At 44.9% G+C, this 23,984-nt stretch overlaps 1 protein-coding gene across 20 annotated transcripts in view; it reads left to right on the forward strand.

Annotated features, from left to right (window-relative positions):
• Positions 1–23,707, forward strand: part of Fam47e (family with sequence similarity 47, member E) — a 36,326-nt gene extending 12,619 nt beyond the window's left edge. The window contains exons 1-7 of one of the 20 annotated variants that reach the window (NR_166538.1): positions 3,959–4,132; positions 6,991–7,135; positions 10,894–10,995; positions 12,026–12,106; positions 13,229–13,361; positions 17,678–17,833; positions 22,938–23,704. Coding sequence is in view for 19 of the 20 variants with exons in the window: in NM_001033478.2 (NP_001028650.2) it covers positions 4,011–4,132; positions 6,991–7,135; positions 10,894–10,995; positions 12,026–12,106; positions 17,678–17,833; positions 19,938–20,015; positions 22,938–23,036 (783 nt within the window). In the remaining variant the exon portion in view is untranslated. Of the gene's footprint in view, positions 1–3,958; positions 4,133–6,990; positions 7,373–10,893; positions 10,996–12,025; positions 12,107–13,228; positions 13,362–17,677; positions 17,834–19,937; positions 20,016–22,937 lie in introns of those variants that run through there. The other 19 variants (NM_001033478.2, XM_011249502.2, NM_001374714.1 and 16 more) reach the window with 19 other exon arrangements.
• Positions 23,708–23,984: the final 277 nt, after the last annotated feature.

A 23,984-nucleotide genomic window follows, 5' to 3' on the forward strand; every position in this document is an offset into this window, starting at 1 on the left:
GTACAGTAAGAAGATATAGGCAGGATCTGTCTTTCGCTTTGAGCAATTTGCTTGGTTAACCCTGAAAAATCTCTAAGGTAAGAAATTGCACACAAGTGGGAGTCAGTTGGCTATTCTGAAGAAGTCCAGCAGTAATATATTAATATCTCAGCGCATAGTAAAAGAAATGTGGAATTTCATAGAGGTGAGCTTGGCTGTTAGTATACACATTTGTTTCCTTTGGACACTGTGAAACTTTAATGCAAACTTGGTGGCTTAAAACAATGGAAATGTTGCTGGGCATGGTGGCTCATGCCTTTAATCCCAGCACTTGGGAGGCAGAGGCAGGCGGATTTCTGAGTTCAAGGCCAGCCTGGTCTACAAGGTGAGTTCCAGGACAGCCAGGGCTATACAGAGAAACCCTGTCTTGAAAAACCAAAAAACAAAACAAAACAAGAAAACAATGGAAATGTTTTAACAACATTTAATGACAGTTGCTTTCAGGCCTGCAGTCTGACATGGCTGTCCTAGTGCTTCAGGGAAATTCGTTCCTTGCGTCCTTCAGTCTCTGGTGGCTGCTGGCCTTCTATGGCTTGTGACAACATCTCTCCAAACTTCAAGGTCAGCAGCTTCGTGTCTCTGGGCTGTCCTCACATCACCTTCTCTTGGTTGTGGGTCAGGCTTTGCCCCCTCCGACTCTTTCCTTCAAGGACACTTGTGATGGTGTGTATGGCCCAACAAGATAATCCAGGCTAATATCCTAGTCTCAGAAGTCTGGATGAACACCTGCAAAGACTTGGAAAGCAGAGTAGCATAAGCTCTGTGGATTAGCCCTTCATCTCTTTAGAGGTTGCTCTGACCCTACCAGAGCATGAGGTAACGCCACCGCTCTCCCCTTGGCCAGATACTCTGTCCTGTCCTCTGAGAAGAACCCTGAAGGAGGCATCCCAACTCACTTCTCTCTTGATCCCACAGCAGCCCAGCTTCCTCTTCAGTGCCCACTGAACTCCACTGACCTTGCCCTTGACTAAGGTCACATTGACACCTGTGCTACCACACCAGTGACTTTGCTCATTGCTGGGACAAAAATCCCTGGCAGAAGCTGTGCAAGGTAGGAAGGATTTCCTTTGGCTCACAGTTCGAGAGTGTACAGGCTATCATGGCAGGGGTGGAATGGGCAAGGGCAGATTCTCAGCCAAGGCAGCAGGAATGAACGCCATGAACGCCAGCTGCCCATCACCCAAAGCCCAACAGGAAGTAGAGAGCTTGAGCCTGAACCAGGGCCAGGCAATAACCCTCAAGCCATGCTCCCAACAGTTTCTTCCACCTTCCTTCCAGGAATCCCATAATCTGAACAGCCCCAGCTGGTGACCAAGTATTAAATAGCTGAGCTTCTGGGGTTCGAATCCCACTCAGTCCTTAGCAGTTACTACGCAAGTGTTCACTGACCACCACACTGTCATCAAGGGCACAGTGAAACCATGTGACCAGACTGCACCAGGAGAAGGAAGGTTTAATTGGGAATCAAACTGTTAAGGTTATCTCTGGGTTGGGGGGTGGGAGCAGAGAGAAGAGCAAACTGTGGGAAAACAAGTGGATTTCTTTCCTATGACTGTCGACAGGGTGGGCTCTTTGAACTGATGCAGGCTGTTTGGATGGCTGGGAAGTAGATGTCCTTGCTAGAGAGATGGATGTAGACTAAGAGAAAGGAAGTTGGTTTTTGGTGGTTTAAAGGAGGCTCCTGGGGAAAAGTAGCTGACTTTAGGCCTCTGTTAACCCAAGAATCCTTCTGTTTACCTGGCCAAAGTCTTTCTTTCTGTTTAGGACAGTGGTTCTTATCCTTCCTAATGCTGCAACCTGTTAACACAATTCCTCATGTTGTGGTGACCCCCCCAACCATAAACTTATTTTCATTGCTACTTCCTAACTGTAACTTTGATAACTACTGTTGTGAATCACAATATAAATATCTGTGCTTTCCAATGGTCTTAGACGAGCCTTGTGACAGGGTCACTTGATCCTCAGTTGAGAATGACATTAAGACATTGTCACCAGCACTACCAATTGGGAGTGGCAGGGAATCCACTTTGGACCTAACATACTAACACAGTAACACACTACTGTTTCTACGGCAACTGACACAATTGATGACATCATCTTTCCCACAACATTATTTTCTTTTTCTTTCCAGACAAGGTCTCATTATGTTGACCAGGCTAGCCTTATGGCAATCTTTCTGCCTCTGACTCCCCAGTGCTGGGAGTACAGATGTGAACCGCTACACCCAGGCTTATAACCTTTCTTCCTTTACCTTCTGGAATATTCTTTTTCCTTTAGTTTCCTCCTATCTCATGGTCTCCTCTTTGGCTTCCTTTGCCTGGTTTCTCCATTCGTTTGTTTTGGTTATTTTGAGACAGGGCCTCCCTATGTAGCCCCCACTTTCTTGTTTTGTTTGTTTTAAACCCTGAAGTACTTCAGTTTCTGATGTCTTTATGGACATTCCCACCCAAGTGACTTTGGCCCCCTACAAACAGGCCTGTATTTAACCTCTCAGACTTCACAGGTGGAAACCACACTTTTCAGATGTGTTCATTACCTTAGCAAGCAAATAGTAATCAGCTGGTTCTAGAACAACAGCAATCTGCCAACAAATGGCAACGACTTTGTGAAATCTAAAGTACTCTGTACCACAGGGCTGTTTCAGGAAGCCACTGTGTCTTGTTTGGATCATCACAATAGCTTATTAACTATGGTGTGGTGCTTTGAATGAGAATGGGCCCCATAGGCTCGCAGATTTGAATGTTTAGTTACTAGGGCTTGGGAAGGACTAGGAGGTGTTGGAGGAGGTGTGTTATTGGGAATGGGCTTTGTCTTTTAAAAAGTCCACACCAGGGCAGTCTTAGCTCTCTCTTTGCCTGCTGCCAGTGGATCAGGGCGTAAAGCTGGAGAAACCGTGCAGTCTCTAAAGCTCCAGTGCCGCCATGCCAGCCTCCTCCCTACCGTAAGGATAAGGGACAAGCTCCCTGAGACTGTAAGCAAGCCTCCATTGAAGCTTACTTTTGTAAGAGTTGTCTTGGTCATGGTGTTTCTTCATAGCAGACAACTGGTTTCATGGCCTACCCCTCCATATTCCCATTCTCTCTCTCTCTCTCTTATAAGTTTAAGAAGAAGAGAATGGGCTTGGGGGAATCACACACACACACCCCCATACAGTAGGGGAGAGGAAGAGCAAGAGGGAAAAAGAGGGAGGGAGAGAGGGAGAGGGAGAGGGAGAGAGAGAGAGAGATTGGGATGGCTATGCATACCAAGGCACACATATATCCATCAGAGGACAACCCAGGTGTGGGTCCTCACCTTCTACCCTGTTTCTGGCAGGATCTGTTGGTTGTTTGCAGCTGGCTTGTGAGTTTCCAGGGAGTCTTCTGTCTCTGCCTCTTTCCTCCATGTAAGAGCAGTAGTATTACAGGCTTGTACTGCCAGCCTGGCCTTGCATGGGTTCTGGGGATTTGAACTTGGGACCTGACACTGGTGCAGTAAGTGTTTTACCCATGGAGCCATTTCCCCCAGCCCATTCTCCTCTTCTTAAACTTAAAAATAATTACATTTTAATTTATTTTTAGTGTGTATAGGTTATGTGTGTGCCATAGTGTACACTTGGAGGTCAAAGGACAAGTTGTAGAAGTTGGTTCTCTCCTTCTCCCACTGGGGTCCTGGGGATTAAAGCTTGGCCAAAGATGTTTTTTAGCTGCTGAGCTAATTCAGTAGTCCAGCATTCTCCTCTCTAAAGCCTGCGTGTCACTCAGAGCACAAACTGATTCTCTCACACACCTGCCTGTCATTCCTGTGCTCACCCTCCTGCAGGTGCTCCCTGATGCAGACTAAAGTCCACACCGATCTGCTCATGCTGTGCACTCTGCCCCAAGGCCTTTGACCTTGCAGTCTAGTTTGATATTTAAGCTGTTCGATGCTCTTCTCTTCTGGGCCTGGGCTCAGTGTCACTTCAGCAGAGAGACTCTCTCTGTAGAAATTGGATGCTGTCCTGCATCCAGCCGCTTCCCACCTTACATTTTCTTTGCATCATCCGTGAGCACCTGGCATGTGATTGTCTGCCTCGATGTCTCTCTCCATCCTGCATAGCCGAAGCCACGCAAAGGTAGGGATTCCGGTTATCTACACAGTTGGATCGGCAAAGCTTAATCTCCAGCACATGTTTGGTGCTTGAAAGCTATCTCTTAAATGAATGGAAGACGAGTTCATATTTGGATATCTGAAAAAAGGGTAGGTTCAGGGGCCATCCTGGTAGAATACCTCCCTCAAGAAGAAAGGCGTAGGCTGAGGCTATAGCTCAGTTGTTAATAGCGCTTGCCTAGTGCATAAAACGTGTTGGGCTTAATCTCTGGGACCAGATAAGCAGGATTGGTGGAACATGCTTGCAGTCTAAATGCTTATGAGGTACAGGTGGGAGGATCCAAAGCTTAGCGTTATCAGCAGTTTTCAACCTGTAGGTCACGACTCCTTTGTGAGTTGAATGACACTTTCACGCCTCTATTTCTTTTAATGTAAATGTGCTGGATAATGGCAGTATTAGTAATAATGTCCTCAGCCAGAACTCCCATCCCAAGGAATGAAGATGGGCTGAAACCATCACCATCCCCAGCTCCTCAGCCTGGTACTACTGTTCCTAAAGAGTCTGGCATCTCTACGCCTCCATAAGAGACACTGTATCCCGCTAGGGCAGTAGTTCTTAACCTGTGGTCTCAACCCCCGTGGGGGTCACGTATCAGATATCCTGCATATTGGATATTTACATTATGATTCATAACAGTAGCAAAATTATAGTTATGAAGTAACAACAAAAATAATTTTATGGTTGGGAGTCACCACAGCATGAGGGACTGTGTTAAAGGGTCACAGCATAGGGAGAGTTGAGAATTTCTGTGCTACCACATAGGAGGTTCAAAGCCAGTTTGAGCTATGTAAGAGCTTAACTTTTACAAAGAACATTTATATGTGGCAGCCAGAAAGACACTGTAGTCAAATGGAGCTTATGTAACAACTTCCTGTGTATTGGAGGCAGGATGAATGGAGAGGGGCCACTGTGTTTAAAGCTCAGAAAGCAAAGGACTGGGGGCCTAGTTTTGAAAGGACCTGAAGGGGGATCCACCATGAAGACCCTTGGGGCCATGCTAAAAGTGGAGCCTCTTTTTTTTGGGGGGGGGTTGTGGGTTTGGTTTTTTTGTTTGTTTGTTTGTTTTTTCAAGACATGGTTTCTCTGTGTAGCCCTGGCTGTCCTAGAAGTCACTTTGTAGACCAGGCTGTCCTCGAACCCAGAAATCTTCCTGCCTCTGCCTCCCAAGTGCTGGGATTAAAGGCGTGCACCACTACACCCAGCTCAAAGTGAAGCCTCTTTATTGGAAGGGGAGCTACTGATCACAGAAACTTTCACATTAAACCTACATAACAGTGGTATTTCTCGTAGTCAAAAAGTGTCAACAACTTGAATACCCACCAACTGGTGAGCAAATAACAAAATGTGGTATCACTACCCAGTGAAATATTATTCATCTAAATAGAGGGACAAGCTACTGGTATATGAGTCTTCATAGATTATCGATGCAAGCTTTATGCTAGTGAGAGTCAGTCACTTAACGATTTATTTATTTATTTTATATATGTGAGTACTCTGTCACTGTCTTCAGACACACCAGAAGAGGGCATCAGATCTCATTACAGATGGTTGTGAGCCACCATGTGGTTGCTGGGATTTGAACTCAGGACCTCTGAGAGAGCAGTCAGTGCTCTTACCCGCTGAGCCATCTCTCCAGCCCCAGTCAGTCACTTAAAAAAACTTGATTGTATAATTCCATTCAAATGAGACATACGGAATAGACAAACCCATAGTAATTGAAAGTAGACTTTTGTTTACCAGGAAGGGGAGAAGGGTGGAAATGGAGAGGAACTATTCATAGTTTTAGGGTTTGTTCTGGAATGAGATAGTTGTGTTGGTTGTGTAACTTTGGAAATATGTATTACTGGATTATATACTCCTTAATAGTTAAAAGATTGTTTTTTGAGATGGTCTCAGTCCAGGCTGGCCTTGAACTCACTGTGTATCGGAGGATGACCTTGAACTCCTCTTAATCCTAATGCCTCTGCTTCTCAAGTGCTGGGATTACAGGTCTGCACCATCACATCTTCTTATGTGATGCTGGAGATGGGTGTAGTGCTTTGTGCAATGGACCAGGGTTTTCCCCCACTGAGCTATATTCCCCAGCCCAGTGTTTGCATTTAATAAATGCTTTATGAGTTGGATGATGGGTGACTGCATTTGACATGCTCAGACTTATATTTAGCAATGAGCACTTGGCCTGACATTTAAATAAAAGATTAGGGGTTGGGTGGATAGATAGAAAGATACAGAAAAGCAGTGAGAGCTTTTCATGACAGTCTAGAGAAACAGACAGTTAGAATCTACCAGACATCCATGAGTCTCATCAGAGATGAGAGACAGACAGACACATGCACACACAGAGACTGAGAGAGATGTGAGAGAGAAAGATATAGAGACACACAGAGAGAGAGAGAGAGACAGAGACAGAGACAGAGACAGAGAGAGAAAGAAAGATGAGAGAGAGAGAGAGAGAGAGAGAGAGAGAGAGGAGAGGAAAGAGGAGGGAGAGAGCTCATTGTCAAAGATGCTCTGTTTTCTAAAGGTCAACTTCAGGTGCAGCGGCTTCTACTTGGTACATGTATTAATTAATAAGTAGTACTTGTAATTTTCAAAGCTGACATAACACTTGATTTAATGTTAAGTTTTAATCAGTATGACACACCATGACACACTTGCCTTTCTAGTACTGAAGAGGAAAATGTGATATTTGAAGCTATAACTCGTGTGACCCTTTAGACAACTTGAGAGGGCTGACCATTTCCCAGCAATACTGCTGCTTGCAATCCACTTGCATTCATCCAGCATCATGCTTAATTCTTTGATGATCTCATTGCATGTAGGCCTAAGAAGACGCTGATCTCACGTTCAGGCCAGTGGCTTTGTGAAGAAAAGTCAAGCAAAGTGGATTCACTCTATAAAGACAGACTCCTCCATGATGACGTACACAGAGGAGTCACCGACTTCTGCCACTGGGCCGAGGACCTTGTAAGTTAGCAGTGACACCTAAAGTTACCCTCAAGAGTCAAGCTCAGAGGCTGGAGAGATGGCTTAGTGGTTAAGAGCACCAACTGCTCTTCCAGAGGTCCTGAGTTCAGTTCCCAGCAACCACATGGTGGCTCACAAACCATGGTGGCTACAATGAGATCAGATGCCGTCTTCTGGTGTGTCTGAAGACAGAGACTGTGCTCACAACATGAAATAAATAAATATATCTTTAATAAATGAAGAGTCGAGCTCATGGTGTGAAGCCCTCAGCTCAGTCTAGTGTGGAAGAAACACATCAAGCTCAAAGTCACTTCTATTAAACATCATGAGAGGCAAATCCTCAAATCATCAGCCACAGTAGAACCAGTCTGCACAGTCACTGACAGCAGAAAGTTTTGGGCACAGGAAACTTCTGCAAAGTGTGTAAGCTCAGAGCTATTTGGAAGATTCACGTTTCTATCTTGCACCATGGCTGTGACTCCAAAGCTTCCATTCCCACTTTAGTAACAGGAACCTCCTTGCTGTCCTTCACTCCTGTAGGACTTCACACTTCCAGACACACTTGACTGTGAGTGCTTGTGTGAGCCACCCTCAACACGGGTGCTTTTCTAAAGGGCGGACACATCTGCCTTGGTTATAAGGTCCTTCCCTGCCTTTAGTCCACGAACCCCAGATCTCAGCTAGTCTCCATGTCACTGCAGAGGTTTTTGATTTTCTAATGGTTTTCTTGGCTTTGAGACCTTCCAGTATTATATTCCTCTCAGATTTTAATGCATTAGTAATTTTAGTCAAAGAGTTTATACATATACTCATTACGTTTATTTATTTGTATGTGTGTGCGCACAGTGACAGAGGACAACGTGCGAGTGTTGGTTCTCTCCTATCATGTGGGTCCTGAGGACTGAACTCAGCTTATCCAGCTTGCTGGCGAGCAGCCTCACCAGCTGAGCCATCTTGCCAGCCCTGGTCAATGCATTCATCTGGTACTATTTCCTTAGCAAGTGACTGCCTTCCAAACCTCAATATACCTTGGTGGGTTTGAAGGAGAAGGGAGACTTACGTGGAAGCTCTAGACAGAAGCACAGTCAGATCGAGCTGCAGGCTGGCTTCTGGCGCTCTCCTCAGGTCCTGCAAACCTCTCTGTCCAGCTTCACTCTGAAGTTTTCCTCAAGAAATGGGTGCCAAAGTCACCACAAAAGCTGACTAAGCTTGTGTTGAACCCAAGCAGCCTGGTGGGTTGTTGTTACTGTGTGTTTGTGGTATGTATGTGTGAATGTGTGCATGCCACAGTGGAGGTTCGAAGACAACCCCTTGGAGTCTCTTCTCTCCTCCAGCCATTTTGAGGATTTAGAGAAACACTAGTCCCATGTCCTCCCTAACAAGATGACATATACTCATCCCTAACAAGATGACATATACTGTCCTCCCCCTGTGCCCTGGAAGAAGATGGGTCACAGAACAGCTATTGCAGGTGATAAAACAAATACCTTTAATCTTCTTTAAGGAGCAATCCATAGATGGAAAAATACCACTTTCTACGGGAGAGGAAGCAGGTGACATCAGGTCTTATAAAGGATTTTGATGAGGCTTTTAAGAATGAAGTAAGAGGCTGGAGAGATGGCTCAGCAGTTAAGAGCACTGACTGCTCTTCCGAAGATCCTAAGTTCAATTCCCAGCAACCACATGGTGGCTCACAACCATCTTTGATGGTTTCTGATGCCCTCTTCTGGTCTGTCTGAAGACAGCTACAGTGTACTTATTTAAATAAAGTAAATCTAAAAAAAGAAGAAGAAGAAGAAGAAGAAGAAGAAGAAGAAGAAGAAGAAGAAGAAGAAGAAGAAGAAGAAGAAGAAGAAGAAGAAGAAGAAGAAGAAGAAGAATGAAGCAAACCAAGGCTAGGTGGCTCAGAGAGTAAGGAGTAAGGGTGCTTGCTACCAACCCTGACAGCCTGAGTTTGATCCCTGAAACCCATGTGCTAGAAGAACAGAAGTGGCTTCTTCCTCTTCCTGCAAGTTGCCCTCCACACACATGCCATGGCATGCAATATGCCTCTGCACACACACAAACATAGAAAATTAAACCTGAGAGATGGGGGGGAGAGGGAGAGGGGGAGGGGAGAAGGGAGGAGGGGGAGAGGGAGAGAGAGACACATTGAATGGAATCAATTTCTGGAGAAGATAAAATAAACAATGTTCCTGGGGTGGTTACCTTTAAAAAGTCTTTTTAGGAATCTGATCTGGAACTCTGATATTTAAAGCACAAACTCCTTAGTTCTGTGTGCTTTATTGTGTGCATACGTGTATATGCGTAGGGGTAGTGGTGGTTTGTGTGTGTGTGTGTGTGTGGTGTGGTGTATATGAGTGTGTATGTGTCTACTCACTAATGCCAGAAGACGACTTTAATTGTTGCTCTTCAGATGCCAAACATCATTTTGAGACAGGGTCTCTTAGTGGCCTGGAGTTCACCAATTAGGCTAGGTCGGCTGGCCAGCAAGCTCCAGGAATCCCCCTGCCTCTGCCCATGCTGGGATTACATGCAGAGACCTTCTCTGAGGGTTCTGGGGACCTAACTCAAGTATGTCCCAGCAGCAGGCCTTTGCCAGCTGAGCTAGCCTCATGACCCCAGCAGCTCCCTCAGTGTTTGCTACCGCACAGTTCCCCTCTGCAGCTACTTAAGCTGGAGAAGCCTGGGAATGTTTGAGGAAACAAAGGCCAATAAAGTTTTCTTTATAATAGGAAAAACACTCACAGTACCAACCCAGAGACTGCGGCTCAGCTGTCCTGCCAGCTTGCTGTGTTTCCAGTCTCTATAATCAGAGTCCTATAGGTCCTCAGATTCTCCTGTTTTGCAGCGGTCTGTGGCATGCATCTCCAGCACTAACTTGCACTTTTCCTTCTGCACTATGGATTCTTGCACTTCACTGCTTGTGCTTGCTCTGTTTCTTCTCATTATCTCTCCCAAGCCTGCTCCTGCTGCTGCTCCATCTGTGGAAGGCTCTGACCCTGGTTCACGACTCCTATCCTTAAATGCTGCTTCATCTCCAACTCCCACTCACCCCACCCTCTCTGTTTCCCAGTGTTTATCTCCCAAAGTGGGATTCTTCTGACTCAAGTTTGTCTTTCAGGGTTAGGACAAAAGTCATCTCCCTGAGCCACTCAGTGCATCCGTTTCTACCCCTACCAACTATGTCCAGGGAGCAAGAAAGGACAGTGTTGTTCTGAGTACAAAAAGATTGAAATGGTCTCTTGAACTGGGCCATGGAGAGGGCCTGGACAGATGGTTCAGTGGCTGAGAGGACCCTGGTTCATTTCCCAGCATCCACTGCAACTCACAACTGCCCACAGCTCCTGCTATAGGGCATATGACTAGCTCTTCTGGACTCTGGAGACACCTGCACGCCCACGTGACACAGATTTTCAGCAACATACCCCAGACACTTTTTCTTTTTTAAGGATACACTTGAAAAGCACTCTAGGAATATCTCTGCTACAAAGTGTCAGAAAAATTTGTGTTTGGTCCGATAGTATTTCCTCAGGGACTCATGGCTTCTTGCAGGCCCTGAAGCAGTCTCCTTAGACTGCAAAAGCCTTCCAGCGCCCAGCTACTTCTATCTCCAGAATGTTCCCTGAGCATCAGCTAGCTATATTTCTTCCAAATTACCTGTCCTCCCGAGTGGCCAACACTTCCTGCGCTGAATGTAGGAAGCAGGGCGCTCCTAGGTATCTGTCCTTCACTCATACATTGTAGCTTTCTTTCAGGGAAGCTCTGCCATTGAGGAAGAGTTCGTCCTGCAGCAGTTTGACATCGGCTATCAGACTAGACGCAGCTGTGATGCGCTTCTCAGGCTGAGGCTGAACCAGGTACAATGAGCTGAGAAAGGGAGATAGCTGAGTAAGCCACGGGAGGAAGAGAAGAGTGGTACCATAAACCAGACCATGAGGGGCACTCCAGAAAACAAAGGGGGCCACAGGAGAACTAACCAAAAATCTAACGAAACTGAGTTTATCTTATAGCTTTAAACGTTCTTGAATTCTGGTTCTCTGGGACTCTGGCTTTTCAAAGTAGACTTCCCAGAATGTTACTACATTTAATATAATAAATAGTTGATAAGAGAATGAATATTTAATATCTATAATAATGGTTTGTATCGAAGAGGAGATATCATTTGGAATTGTTAGTGACTATCCATTTTTAGAGACAGACTTTTTGATGTTTTTCCTAAATTGAAACTATAACATCTAGTTATATTAATAAGTGCTTATTACTTAAAAACAAGACTAAGAGTAATCCAGTAATGACTCTGAACACTGTTAATCTCATGCCCAAGGAATTCTTGAATTTTTATTTGAATAAAATTGACCACACATCTTTTTGTTGTTGTTGTTATTAAGGATTTTTAAAAATTATTTTTAGTGGGCTGGAGAGATGACTCAGTGGTTAAGAGCACTGACTGCTCTTCTGAAGGTTCTGAGTTCAAATCCCAGCAACCACATGGCGGCTCACAACCATCTGTAATGAAATCCAATTTCGTCTTCTGGTGTGTCTGAAGACAGCTACAGTATACTCATGTAAATAAAATAAATCTTTAAAAAATTATTTTTGCCGGGCGTGGTGGCGCACGCCTTTAATCCCAGCACTCAGGAGGCAGAAGCAGGTGGATTTCTGAGTTCGAGGCCAGCCTGGTCTACAAAGTGAGTTCCAGGACAGCCAGGGCTACACAGAGAAACTCTGTCTCAAAAAAAAGAAAAAAAATTATTTTTACTTATGTGTGTATAGGTATGTCTGTATATGGATATGTGCGCTTGAGTGCAGGTGCCTGTGGAAGCCAGAGGCATAGGATCCCCTAAAGCTGTTATTACAAGTAGTGGAGTCCATGTCACCCTTCTGCAGGACAAACTCTTCATCAATAGACCACCTTCCCTGCGAGAACACTGTGGGCACTGGAGTGAACCTCGGTCCTCTGGAAGAGCAGTAAGTGCTTCTAACCTTTGAGTATCTCTCTACCCCACAACGTCCTTCCTGGTCACACTCTTGCCTAACATAAACACATGTCTCGGCCAACACGGGAGCATGGCAGAAGAAGGAAGAGTTGCATCAGCGTTTTGAAGGGAGGTAGCATGTATACGATCTTTTAAACTTTCCGTTCAATCGCCAGTGCAACAAAATAAGCACACGTGCCTCGCGGTGCGAGTCAACAACAGACTTAAGCGCCTGTGTTGAGTGGGGAGTGTCTTCCCTCAAGGTAAAAAAACAGAACATTATCTCTAATTAGCTCTGAACTACCTGTGGCTTTTCTTTACACGCATAGCTTACCACATAGCTTTATTTCTCTGCAGAGAAAAACAGAATAAATGTGTGTCCCTTCTCTCAGGTGGGGAGATGGCTCTGCCAGTAAAGCTCTTGGTAAAGCACGGACACTGTGAACCATGTTTAAATCTCTAGAATGCATCTAAAGCAGACACAGTCGCACAGGGTCTGAGATCTCAGCTTTCCTATGGTGAGATGGAAGAGCGAGAGGATGCGGGGTGAGGGGAGTCCTCGGGAGTTCACAGCCTGGCATCTCTGCAGCGAACAACAGAGAGATCCTTCCTCAAACCATAGAAAGTAAAAAACGGTCACTCAGAGGTGTCCTCTGACCTGCACGTGTGTGTAGATGCATACACCCCCCCACACACACATATACATACCCCCCTCTCTTTTTAGACCTATGTAGGGGTTCACTGAACATCTTCAGCCTATGAACATATACTTTTCATAGTTGTGGGGATTTTTTTGTTTTTGTTTTTGCTTTCTAAAGTTATTAGTGTATATTACTTGCACAGAGTACTGGGTTGCATTGTGACGTTTTCATGCACATGTGCAGTGTATGTCTTTCATAGCTTTGGGGAAAACAACCTGACCGCTAGTTGCTCACGTTGGTTTTTGGCCTCAGCCCTCTCCCAGCTTTCGAATTACTCCCCGGGAGCCTTGACCCCGGTCCCTGCTTCCGTTCTGTGTCCTCCTTGGTTTATGGTTGATAGGTCCTGAAACGCTGTGATCTCTTCTCCTGAAATGTTTGTGGTTTTGTCTCATAGTTACAGTCTTCATTTCTAGATGTTAGATGTATGCATCTGCCTTCCGTGGCTCTCATCTTTGGAAGCTGCATATGAGATACTGCTCAGAAACTGCTTTGGTGTCTTTGCATCACAACCCCTGAATCTGCTCTGTGTCAGTCCCTGTCCTCGAGGTATGCTATGTTTTCCTGCATGGCTTCATGTCTGGTGGGTCTGTGAGTGGGTGCCAGGCATTGCGGATTTCACCTGAATGGGTGTTTTGGGTACTTTGACATTTTTGTAAATATTTTTGAAAATTGTTCTGGGCTAGAATCAAGTTATTCGGAAAAGCCTGGTCTTTTTTTTTTGGGGGGGGGGTCTTGCTTTTAAGACTTCTTGAGAGAGAATAAAGTAATATTCGGTCTTGGGTTAATTATTTCATAGTACTGAACAAGACCTTAAGTGTGCTCTTCCCAGGGTCCTGTGAACCTTTAAGTCTTCCAGGAGGAAAAGGCTACTGATCCCAGCCCTGTGCAACTATTGGGTACTTTTCCCTCTGGGATATTTAGCTGGTTCTTTGCTTGGTCGTGGCTGGTTTCCCGAACATGTGCCCCACTCCCTCACCACTGCGGTACACAGAGCCCTCTCTCTGTTCTGGGGCTCTGTCCTGTGAACTTCTGCTGCCTGGCTTTCCCTGGATTCTTGATTCTCCTGTTTCCTCAATCTGAGAGTCCCTTGGGCTGCTTCTGCCCCCCCCCCCACCCCCGTGCCCTAGAGACTTTTTTTTTTTTGCAGTCGGCAGGCAATTATGACACTTATTTTGTTTGTCCCTTTTCTCCCAGGGATTACTGTCCTGGTTACTGAGGCCTAGCGTCTTGCAGACTATTGTTTTTCTCTGGGTTCCAAATGTGGAAGGCAGGAGGGAAAGTCAGTCGGCATTTGGGCCCTGTCTTTAGCTTTCTACCCACATAGAATTCTCAGCACCTCTACATTCTGTCCTCTGATGGTCTTTAAAGCAGTTTTTCCTCCTCCCACCATAGTTCTGCTCATGCATTCTGTCTGTTTGAAGTCCCCCCTTTCCCTGGATGGATCTCTGTCTCCTTTTAGATGAGGGTATGTGTCCATTTTTGCTGTGGAGGTTTTTCTTCTAGGTTGCTTGGTAGAGATTATTGTATCTTTACTTCCCATCCTTCATAGTGCCATGTGTCCTTATTCTCCATTTTCACTCTGCATGCCAATTCATCCATCAGCTTATTTATTCATTCAACAAACATTTCTGAGCATCGATGTGTTCAAAGGTATTGCTAGCAAATGACATGAAACTGGAAAACTGCCATCTTTACCAGGGTGTCCTCTGACAAGACTGCATTGCTCTTGGACTGGTACAGGGTACAGAGATGAACCACTCTAGAGTCAGTTTTAGGAAGCAGTATCTACTATTGCACGTGAGGGCCACTTGTATGGTGGAAGCCTATCAACTGTCACTGGTTAGCACATTATCCTGGATTGGACAGTGAACACTCATATCGCCAGGGTCTCTATGCAGAAGAGGTATATTGAAGGAGAAGTGGAGAATGCAGACTCCTCTGCAGGCCAGCGATTGGCTACACATGCTACTTCAGATTTCAACGTTCTGACTTCTGAGGCATGGCGTGCCACACTTATTTAGGTCATGCCTGCATATTTCTCCTATGGAAGGCTACTCCCTGTGTTCAGAACTTACAGTCTAGGGAAGTAATCAGGGAAAAAGATTAACTGCCACAGAATGATGTCTTGTGTGTACACATGTAAGAAGACATGGTCGACCTAACAGTTGCAGGGGGTGAGCAGTTTTGATAAAGGCTTCAGAGAAGAGATCTTGCTTGTGCAGCGCCGAGTCATGGAAGATCACCAGTAAATTACCAACTCCTGCTCCTCCCTTGGGTTCCAGTCTTTTACCCCTTGTATCTCTGCTTCCCTTTCAGTCCAGTGTTTCTTAGCTGAGGGAGATTGTGCACCATCCCTCTCTTCCCAGGGATATTTAGCAATGTTTGCAGACGGCGACTTGGGTTGTCCTACCTCAGCAGGTACCACTAGCATCTTATAGATGAGACCAGGAACACTAACGAGCGTTCTTCTGTGAGGAGGTCAGTCGCCTCTCCTCAGATGACCCAAATGTCAACAGTGGCAGGGTTAAGAAACAGCAATGTGATTCAGCAAACATTTATAGAACCCTTGCTATAGACTAAGTGTCCTAGATACTAGGGAGGCACAGTGGAGAACAGCCTCCCAAGCTTGCATTCCATCCAGAGGGCACAAAGAGATGCAGCACACAAGACCAGCACTGCTAAGAAACATGAGGCAAAGAAGGGAATGTGTGTTGTGAGAGGGTTGCAGACTATAGATTGGGTGGTTGGGAGGATGCCACCAGAAACAGCACAAACTAGGTATGGGAAGGAAGCCCGTGAGGCATGGACACAAGTGTGAAACATTCTGGAGTTTAACGGCCTGTCCCAAACATCAGATATGGAAGCTGGTGGGGCCATGCCTCCTGGGCTGGACTCAGCACATGCTTCCAAGTAGCTTGGCCTTCAGTCCCACTCTCCAGTGTGTAGTTTAAATGTAGACAAGAGGAGTGGAGGGGTGGCTCAGATGTCAAGAAAGCTCGCTGTTCTTCCAGAGGACCTGAGTTTGGTTCCTGACCTAGCCAGCTCAGTCAGTCAACAGGTTTTCCAGCACAGGAATGAGGATTAAAAAGAAAAAAGACAAGTAGACAACCTTGTAGCATGACCCCAGCCAGTTCTGAGGCTGAGGTGGTTTATTTTTTTCCCCAATCCACTTTTATACCGTTTTAATTCCATGCAAGTAATAAGGTTAAGGAGTACAATAAACACAAATAGTTAAGGAACTAGCAAGGCAATAAACAAAGTCCTCTGATCACTCCTGGATGACCTATCTGAGCCCACTTCCCTGTCCTGGCCCAAAGTCAAATTCCTGCCTGAAGCCCACTTCCTTGTCCTGGTCCAATGTTAGATTCCTGCCAAGCAGCCCCAAAAAGCTCTCCACAGGTTCCTAGCACCTATGTCAGGTAGCTCACAAGTGCATGTAATTCTATTTTCAGGGAAATTAATGTCCTTTTCTGGCCTCCTCCGTACCAGTACTCCATACCAGTACCAGTGCACAAACCTACACACACACACAATTTTAAATATATATATATATATATTTAAATACATATATATATGCCTAGTGAAATGGCTCAATGGTTAAAAGCACTTGTGGCTCTTACATAGGACCACATGGTGGATGATTTACAACTGTCTGTAACTCTAGCTCCAGAGATCTAACACCAACTTTTGACCTTCATAGGCATGAGGTACACATGTGATTACTACATGCATTCCGGGAAAACACTCATTTATAGAAAAGAAAAAATCTCTTAAAAAAAAAAAAGTGTGCTGAGTGGTGGCGCCAAACACCTTTAATCCCAGCACTTGGGAGGCAGAGGCAGGCAGAGTTTGAGGCCAGTCTGGTTTACAGAGAGAGTTCCAGGACAGCCAGGGCTACACAGAGAAACCCTATCTCCCAAAACCCTAAATAAATACATACATACATACATAGAATAGAATAGAATTAAAAAAATAAATGTGCGAAGGTGTGTGAGACCGAGACAGAATTGTGACTACATGTCTCCTCGTTCCACCCACAAGTTAAGTTTGTGATAAGATGACATGCAGCCCTGTATCCGTAGCATATGGCGGCTGTGAATCAGCTTGAAGTTCTCCTTAGCGCACAACTATGGAAGTAGCAGAAAAGAGAGCAAGACCAGCTCTTCCTTCATGTTTTCTCTCTCCATTAAAGGGGCAGGTTAGGGACTAGGAAACAGTTTGATCAAAGATAGTTCAGTGCTCCTGAGGCTGGGCATAGTGCTCCTGAGCCTGGGCATAGTGCTCCTGAGGCTGGGCATAGTGCTCCTGAGCCTGGGCATAGTGCTCCTGAGCCTGGGCATAGTGCTCCCGAGCCTGGGCACAGTGCTGGGCTTAGTGAGTTTAACTTACTAGTTTGGCTCACTGGTCTTGTTCAAAATTGTCACTCTTGGGTGAAATATGTGATTTTTTTTTAACCTGATCTCTACCTGCTTTGCATATGTTATCTCCTATAATCCTCAGGACACTCTTACAGGATTAAAAACCTGTTATCTCCACGTGCCTGATAAATACTCGAAGTGGTGTGCCATGGGCTCACAGCTACTGAGAGAACAAAGATTGAATTCAAGCCTAGGTCAGTCTATATCCGACACCCCTGTTCCTAGGTGTGACTCTGTTTTCCTAATTATGAATGTTCTGTGCTTCGTTTATAAAAACCCAAAGCACACTGAAACTTTGTAGAACACTTTGGCAAGAACTAGCTCTAAATTCTAAATCACGACACACCTTTCATACCGTGAGCCTTTGATATTTGAAACGACCAACCAACTACTAAGTAAGTAAGCAACATCACTGAGAACCCCGGATTGCGTTCCTTTCTCTAGAATCCTCAGAAGCCGAAGCGGGTAAAGATGAGGTACGGAGCCTGGTACCTGAACACCAGCTTGTGGAAGAGGCAAAGAGCGGATGAACCTCTGGTCGACCCCATGGTCTCACACAAAGCTCAAGATTCAACCTTTAAAGAGCAGCTTCAGGAGCAGGTGTGTCCATGTGCTGAGATCCGGTTCTCTGAGCACAGACAGTGGCTACAGGCTGGGCAAGGAGGTTCCCCCAAAGTCTCAGGGCATGTCTGTTCAGTTCAGCAATGAGAGAGGCAAGATGATTTGTGGAGAGGATGTGATAAGCAAGGCTTGAATTCTGCCTTCATGGTAAACACGGTAACTCTAAAGACAGGACATCGCTCCTACCATTTTGTGTTTGAGACATTGTCTCGCTACATAGCCTTGGCTATTGTAGCACTCTATACATAGACCAGGCTGGCCTCATACTCACAGAGATCCTCCTGCCTCCTGAATGGCGGGGTTAAAGGTGTGCACTTCCCTCCACCCAGCCCACAACTATCATCTTGAACAATGTGTTCTATGAGTAAATGCTTAAGGGTGGGGGAGGAGCGAGGCCCACCACAGTGTTCCGAATTTGTATGATGTTTTTGTGAAGTTTCAGGAGACTCACTGTGGGACTTGTTTCCTACCAGCACGAGATGGCTGTCAAAGAATTCAAAGCTGCGCCTGGGAAGTTTCATTAGTAGCATTCAGTTGCCACAGAGGCTCCCTAAGAGAGGGGTCAAAAGTTAAATGACCCAGCAGCAAATCCACTCCACCGAGACGTGGCCCTGCTCCACTGTAGATAGGCTGTGTGCCTGCCCGTCTCTCGTGTATGCCCATCTGCTGGAGCAAAGGTCATCACTGCTGCTCTAAACACAGGCAGGTGTGTTGCCACATGCTCCACTGGACTCTGATGACCTCATTTGTGGCCCTCTTCCCTTTTACCACAGACCAGAGTGTCTCCGGATACTCGTAGGGAAACACGTGGGAAAGTCAAACCCTGTACAGAGACAGCCGATGCTTCCTTAGTAACCATCCATCAGTCCACTCTGCCGACCAGAAAGGTCATTTTTCTCTTCCCAGGGCTGGGTATGAAGGACTGTCTTTAGGAATTTAAGTATGCCAGAACTCTATTAAGTACAACATGCTTGAATAAGTTCCAAAAATAATCCTTAGTAGAATTTCTGAGTACATGGTTTCAGAGTGCCTGCATTTATGTGAATTTAGCTCATAGCATAATATTTTATTTTGACAGCAAGAGCTATTTATGGTGTCTGTCAGAGTGCCTATAGACAGCTAGAGAAGCAGCAGCATCTTTTCTTTTCCATTGGACATCGTGGTTGATATTCCTATGGCAGGAAGCATTATTCATTAGGAGATCTAGACACAGGGGGCAGACAAGGCAATAAGATTGCTCTACAGCAGTTTCTGTGGAGACCTAGTCTTGTGTATGTAGTCGGAGCTAGCCTAAGACTCATGATCCTCTTGCTTCACCCTCCCAAGGGTCAAGATCTCAGGCATGCCCTGCCATGCCCAGCCTACAGTGCTGTTGGTAAGCCATACTTTCACAAGGCCCGAGGGAGGATTTAGCTTCTGCACGGAAGGTGCCACTGCGAGTCGCTATGACAGTCTCACCAAGAACCCAAGAGGTCTCACTATCCTTGACTAACTGGTTTTGGAAGGTGAAATGACCTTAGAGAGTTGAACTGTGGTATGCAAATTTCTACATCCACCTTTCGAGTTCAAATAAATGTAAAGAAAAACTCCAAGGGATGTTTGAGTATTCAGAGGAGTTGGGACTGAAACAAGTCTGTTTTGATTGGTGTGCCCTTTGTAGCTAAGATCAATAAATTGTGGGGCTGGTGAAATGATCCACTTGCTTTTCTCATTAGGAAATATCTTTTAAAAAAATAAAAATTAAAACCTTTAAGTTGTGGCTATATTGTATGAAATAAGTTAGTTTCTAGACAGCCCAAATCAAAAGTTTGACTTGTTGCTCATCCTTCCTTCATACAAGGCTAAGGGGAAAGAGAGGGCAAGAGGATAAAATCAGACGTCTTTGGGAGCTCTCATCTTCCGTAACTGATGAACCCCATAGTGAGAAGGAAGCATTTGCAATGCAGAGCTTCATGGAAGTTTCTGGAAGCTCTCATCTTTCGTAACTGATGAACCCCACGGTGAGAAGGATGAGATTGCAGCAAGGAGCTTCATGGAAGTTTCTCCCCAGATTTTTCACAGCTCTTTTAAACTGCTCTTTTAGGGGGAGCTGCTTGCAGGCCTGCGAGGGACAGCAGCCTTTAAGGACTTCATTCTAAGCAGGGGCTACAGGATGCCCAGGGTGAGTTATTTTGCAGAGCCCTGCTGAGAGCTTTGAGGAAGACAGCTGTGGATAAGAGTACCTCGGGAAGGACCGGTCAAATAAAAACTCAGCGTTGCTTTCCAGATGGGGCCCTTTGGCTAATGCCACTGCAGAGGCGCCATCTTCCTGCTGCTTTGAAGTCTACTATCCTCGGACCGGACTGTGAGGGGAGTAGAGGGGCGCTGCTTGCACAGCCTGTTACTATGACAGTATGCGCTCTCTAGTAACTCCTTGGGGCTCCAGGACATTCAGGTCGAAGACAAAGTTACATGGCTTGGGTCAGCATGAAAGGGAGTGAGCACTTAAAATCGTATCACGCAGTGTGAGCTCTGTCCAAACTGAAACTCAGTAGAAGTTCACATCTGGGGGTCTCCCAGCTTCTGTTCTGCCCTCTCCCTGATCCAGAAGGAGGTTTGGCTTGTAAGTGGAAAAGGTATACCAGCCTTCGTCCATAGGGCAGGCTCACACACCCCTCCAACACAAAGATCTCAGTGGGAGATCAACTGAGCAGACCATAGCAAACTGTGCATCCAGACAGCAGGACTCCAAGGCATATGGCGCCGAAGTCATAGCTAATCATGCGTTTGACCCTTAGGTTCCCCAGAGGGCAGAACAGCGAAGGTTCTCAGATGTTAGAAATGGAACTCTGAGTCAACCAGTCTCTCTCTGTCTCTGTCTCTCTCTCTCCCTTTTCTTTTCTTTTTCTTTCTTTTTAAAAAATTGTTGTTGCTTTGAGATAGGGTCTTCTTGTGTAGTTCAAGCTAGCTTCAAACTTGCTATGTACCTGAGGCTGGCCCTTAACTTCTCTGATTTCTCTGATCTGCCTTCCAAGTACTAGATTTATAGGTATATGCCACCACAGCTGGCTTGGAATCTATTCCTCCTGAGTGATCAACTAAGAGTGGCTTATATTTAATGTCAAATAAATGAATATGTTGCACATGCTCAGAAACAGCCTGACTTTAGGCAAGTTTAAAGCATGGGGCAGAGATTTAGTGTTAAAACACTCCATCATAGATTTCAGTGGAGTTTCTCCATTAGCTCTGAGCATCAGTGATAGGCCCCCTAACTATATTTACTTTATACTCTCTATATAGTCTATATATACTGGGCTTGACATATATACAGTAGCTACTTGATCTTCATATAAGGCCCACTTAAGTGTACTTATATATCTTTATATATAGAGTCTATAACTATGCTTAATATCTTGCATTGCACATTACATACTCTTTCGTATATTACATAACTTATATATATGTATACATATATATATGTATGTCTGTGTGTGTGTCTATATTTGTTTTGATTTTTTTAAGTGACCTTGGGCATCTGATTCTTCTGTTTCCAACTCTTAAGTGCTGAGGTTATAGGCATGTGCTACCATAAATATGTTTATGTAGTGTGTGTGTGTGTGTGTGTGTGTGTGTGTGTGTGTGTGTGTGCTCTTCTCTCTCTCACCTTGAGGCTCACCATTCATTCTGTCCAGGCTGGACTGGGATTCACCCATCTCCACTGTCCCTCTCCTCAATGCTACAGTTCCAGGCATGACTGGACATTCTGGACATTCATTTTTCTATAGGTGCCAGGGACTCAAATTGAGATTTTTGTGCAGCAAACATTCTTACCCACGGAGCCATCCTACCAGCCTTGTGTTATATATGTCTGCCTTAATATTTATACTGTCACAACTTCCTTCTTCTATTCAGTGACTAAGCCAGCTCAGTCAGTCATCAGGGTCTCTCGGGAGGGAGTGAGGATTAAAAAAGAAAAGACAACTAGACCCCAGCCAGTGCTGAAGCGCCTTGATTTTTTTCCCAGTCTGCTTTTGTACCATTTTAAGTACATACAAAGGCTCAGTTCAAGGTCCAGGAATAAACAAAGCATAAACAGATAGTCAAGGCGCAAACAAGACAGTAAACAAAGTCCTGTGGTATTCAGGGACTTATCAAGGTGACAAGCCTACTTCCTTGTCCTAGCCCAATGTCAAATCTTTGCCAAGATCCTTGAAGTGGCACCAAGAGCTCTCCACGATTCAGGTTGGTCCCTGCTGCTGTAATTCATTCTGTCGATACACACATAGATTCATGGTGGGCAGAAAGAAACATGTCTGACACACTGGCTGCACTCTCTGCTACACAAACTCCAGAGAGATGGGGCCCCTGCATGAAGCTAAACAATTGGAGCAGCTTGAGGACACCAGTGATGTAGTCTCTGGCACTATTTTGTCCCTTTTTCTTATATCCTATAGATAATCACCTACCGATAACATGTCATATGAAAGACGGAATCCATCATAATATATGAAGTCAGATATGGTAAACACTTGTAATCCCAGCACTCAAGAGGCTGAAGCAGGGAGATTACTATGAGTTCAAGGCCAGCCTGGTCTACAGAGTGAGCCCCTGTCTTAAGAAAATGAAAAAACCAAAACAAAACAAATGTAAATTACATACAGATGTTCATGTATGCAAAATATATCTGTACATATGTATTTACAAACTGTCACTTGAATATATATGCGAATATTCATTTTTTCTAACCCATAATGTATCTGTATTCTGTGTATATATACATTTACATCAGTCACAGAGGAGCATATTCTTGTGTGGATATAGCAGTGTCTATACATTGTCCACAGTGACCCAGAGAGATCCCAGGCCTTTAGCAGCATAAGCCTTTGCTGAGAGCTGGGCTGGCCGGAGCTGGAGCACAAGCCAAGGATGAATTCAATCTGAGTATTTATGATACTGAACAACTGCTTCTCACTCAAGTTCTCTACTTAAAAGGTCTAGCCTAAGGAAATCTGCCAGAGGAAAGTGTTTATTAGAGCAGGAGGGCTATCCAGTTTTTATTTAACATTCTAATAAAGAGACTTTCTCTTTTTTTTCCCCTCTGTAGTTCCTTGAGAAGATATATGCGGAGGAGAAAAATAAATCTGAAAATATTAAGGCTCCTAAAAAACTCACGCAAACAGAGAAGAATCCCGGGAGCAGATGAGTCGGCTTTGATTGACAGCATCCTTGGATACTGCCCCATTAGTTTAATTAATAAGTAGAATATAGCAGTGCCCTCCGTGAAGGCTTCAACCTGGCAGCATCTACAAATATAAAACTGAACACAAATGTCTTTCTAAACAGCTTTTTAAAGGCTTTAGGGTTTTTTTGTAGTATTTTTAGTTATGTACAGCTGTGTATGTCTGCATGTGGGTAGGTGCACACAAGTCTAGGAGCCTTCAGAAGCCTGAAGCGTTGAATGCCCTGGAGCCGCAGTTACAGAGGGTTGTGAGCCACCATGTGGGTGCTGGGAACTGAACCTTGGTCCTCTCGACGAACAGTGAGCTGTCCCGATGGCTGATCCATCTCTCCAGCCTCCACTGATCAATGTTTTGTTTGCTTGTTTGTTTGGTTTGGGGGTTTGGCCTTCTTTAGGGAGAGTCTTGCTATGTGGCCTAGGCTGACCTCTAATTAGTCATCCCCCTGTGTTAGCCTCTCAGGGTCTAGAGTTGCAGCTCTGCACCAACACACCTGGTGCACAAAATAATACATTTTGTATATTTACCAACTATGGGCTCAATATTCGTGTGTAGTCCTCTCACGCTTTCGTGTTATGAAGATGCCATAAATGATTGATTTCTTGTAAAAATAAAATCATAGGCAAAGTCACAATTACTTTATTGTTACTACTTTGAGTGAGAACCTGACACAGAATGAGTGCCTCTTTTCTTTTTTTACAATATTAGTATTATTTTCTTTCATCGAGTTAAGCTAACTGAGGCGTTTTTCTCCCCGGTCTTAAGTGTGTACTAAAGTGGAAGGTCATAGGTCAAAAAAGTTTAAAGGAAAATCAAGCTAACATGTTTCATTACTTTTTAAAGATTTAAAAATTGTGTGTGTGTGTGTGTGTGTGTGTGTGTGTGTGTGTGTGCATGCGCGTGCCCGTGCACGT

Source organism: Mus musculus, chromosome 5 (genome assembly GCF_000001635.26).
Source record: "Mus musculus strain C57BL/6J chromosome 5, GRCm38.p6 C57BL/6J".
Classification (NCBI taxonomy): Eukaryota; Metazoa; Chordata; class Mammalia; order Rodentia; family Muridae; genus Mus; species Mus musculus.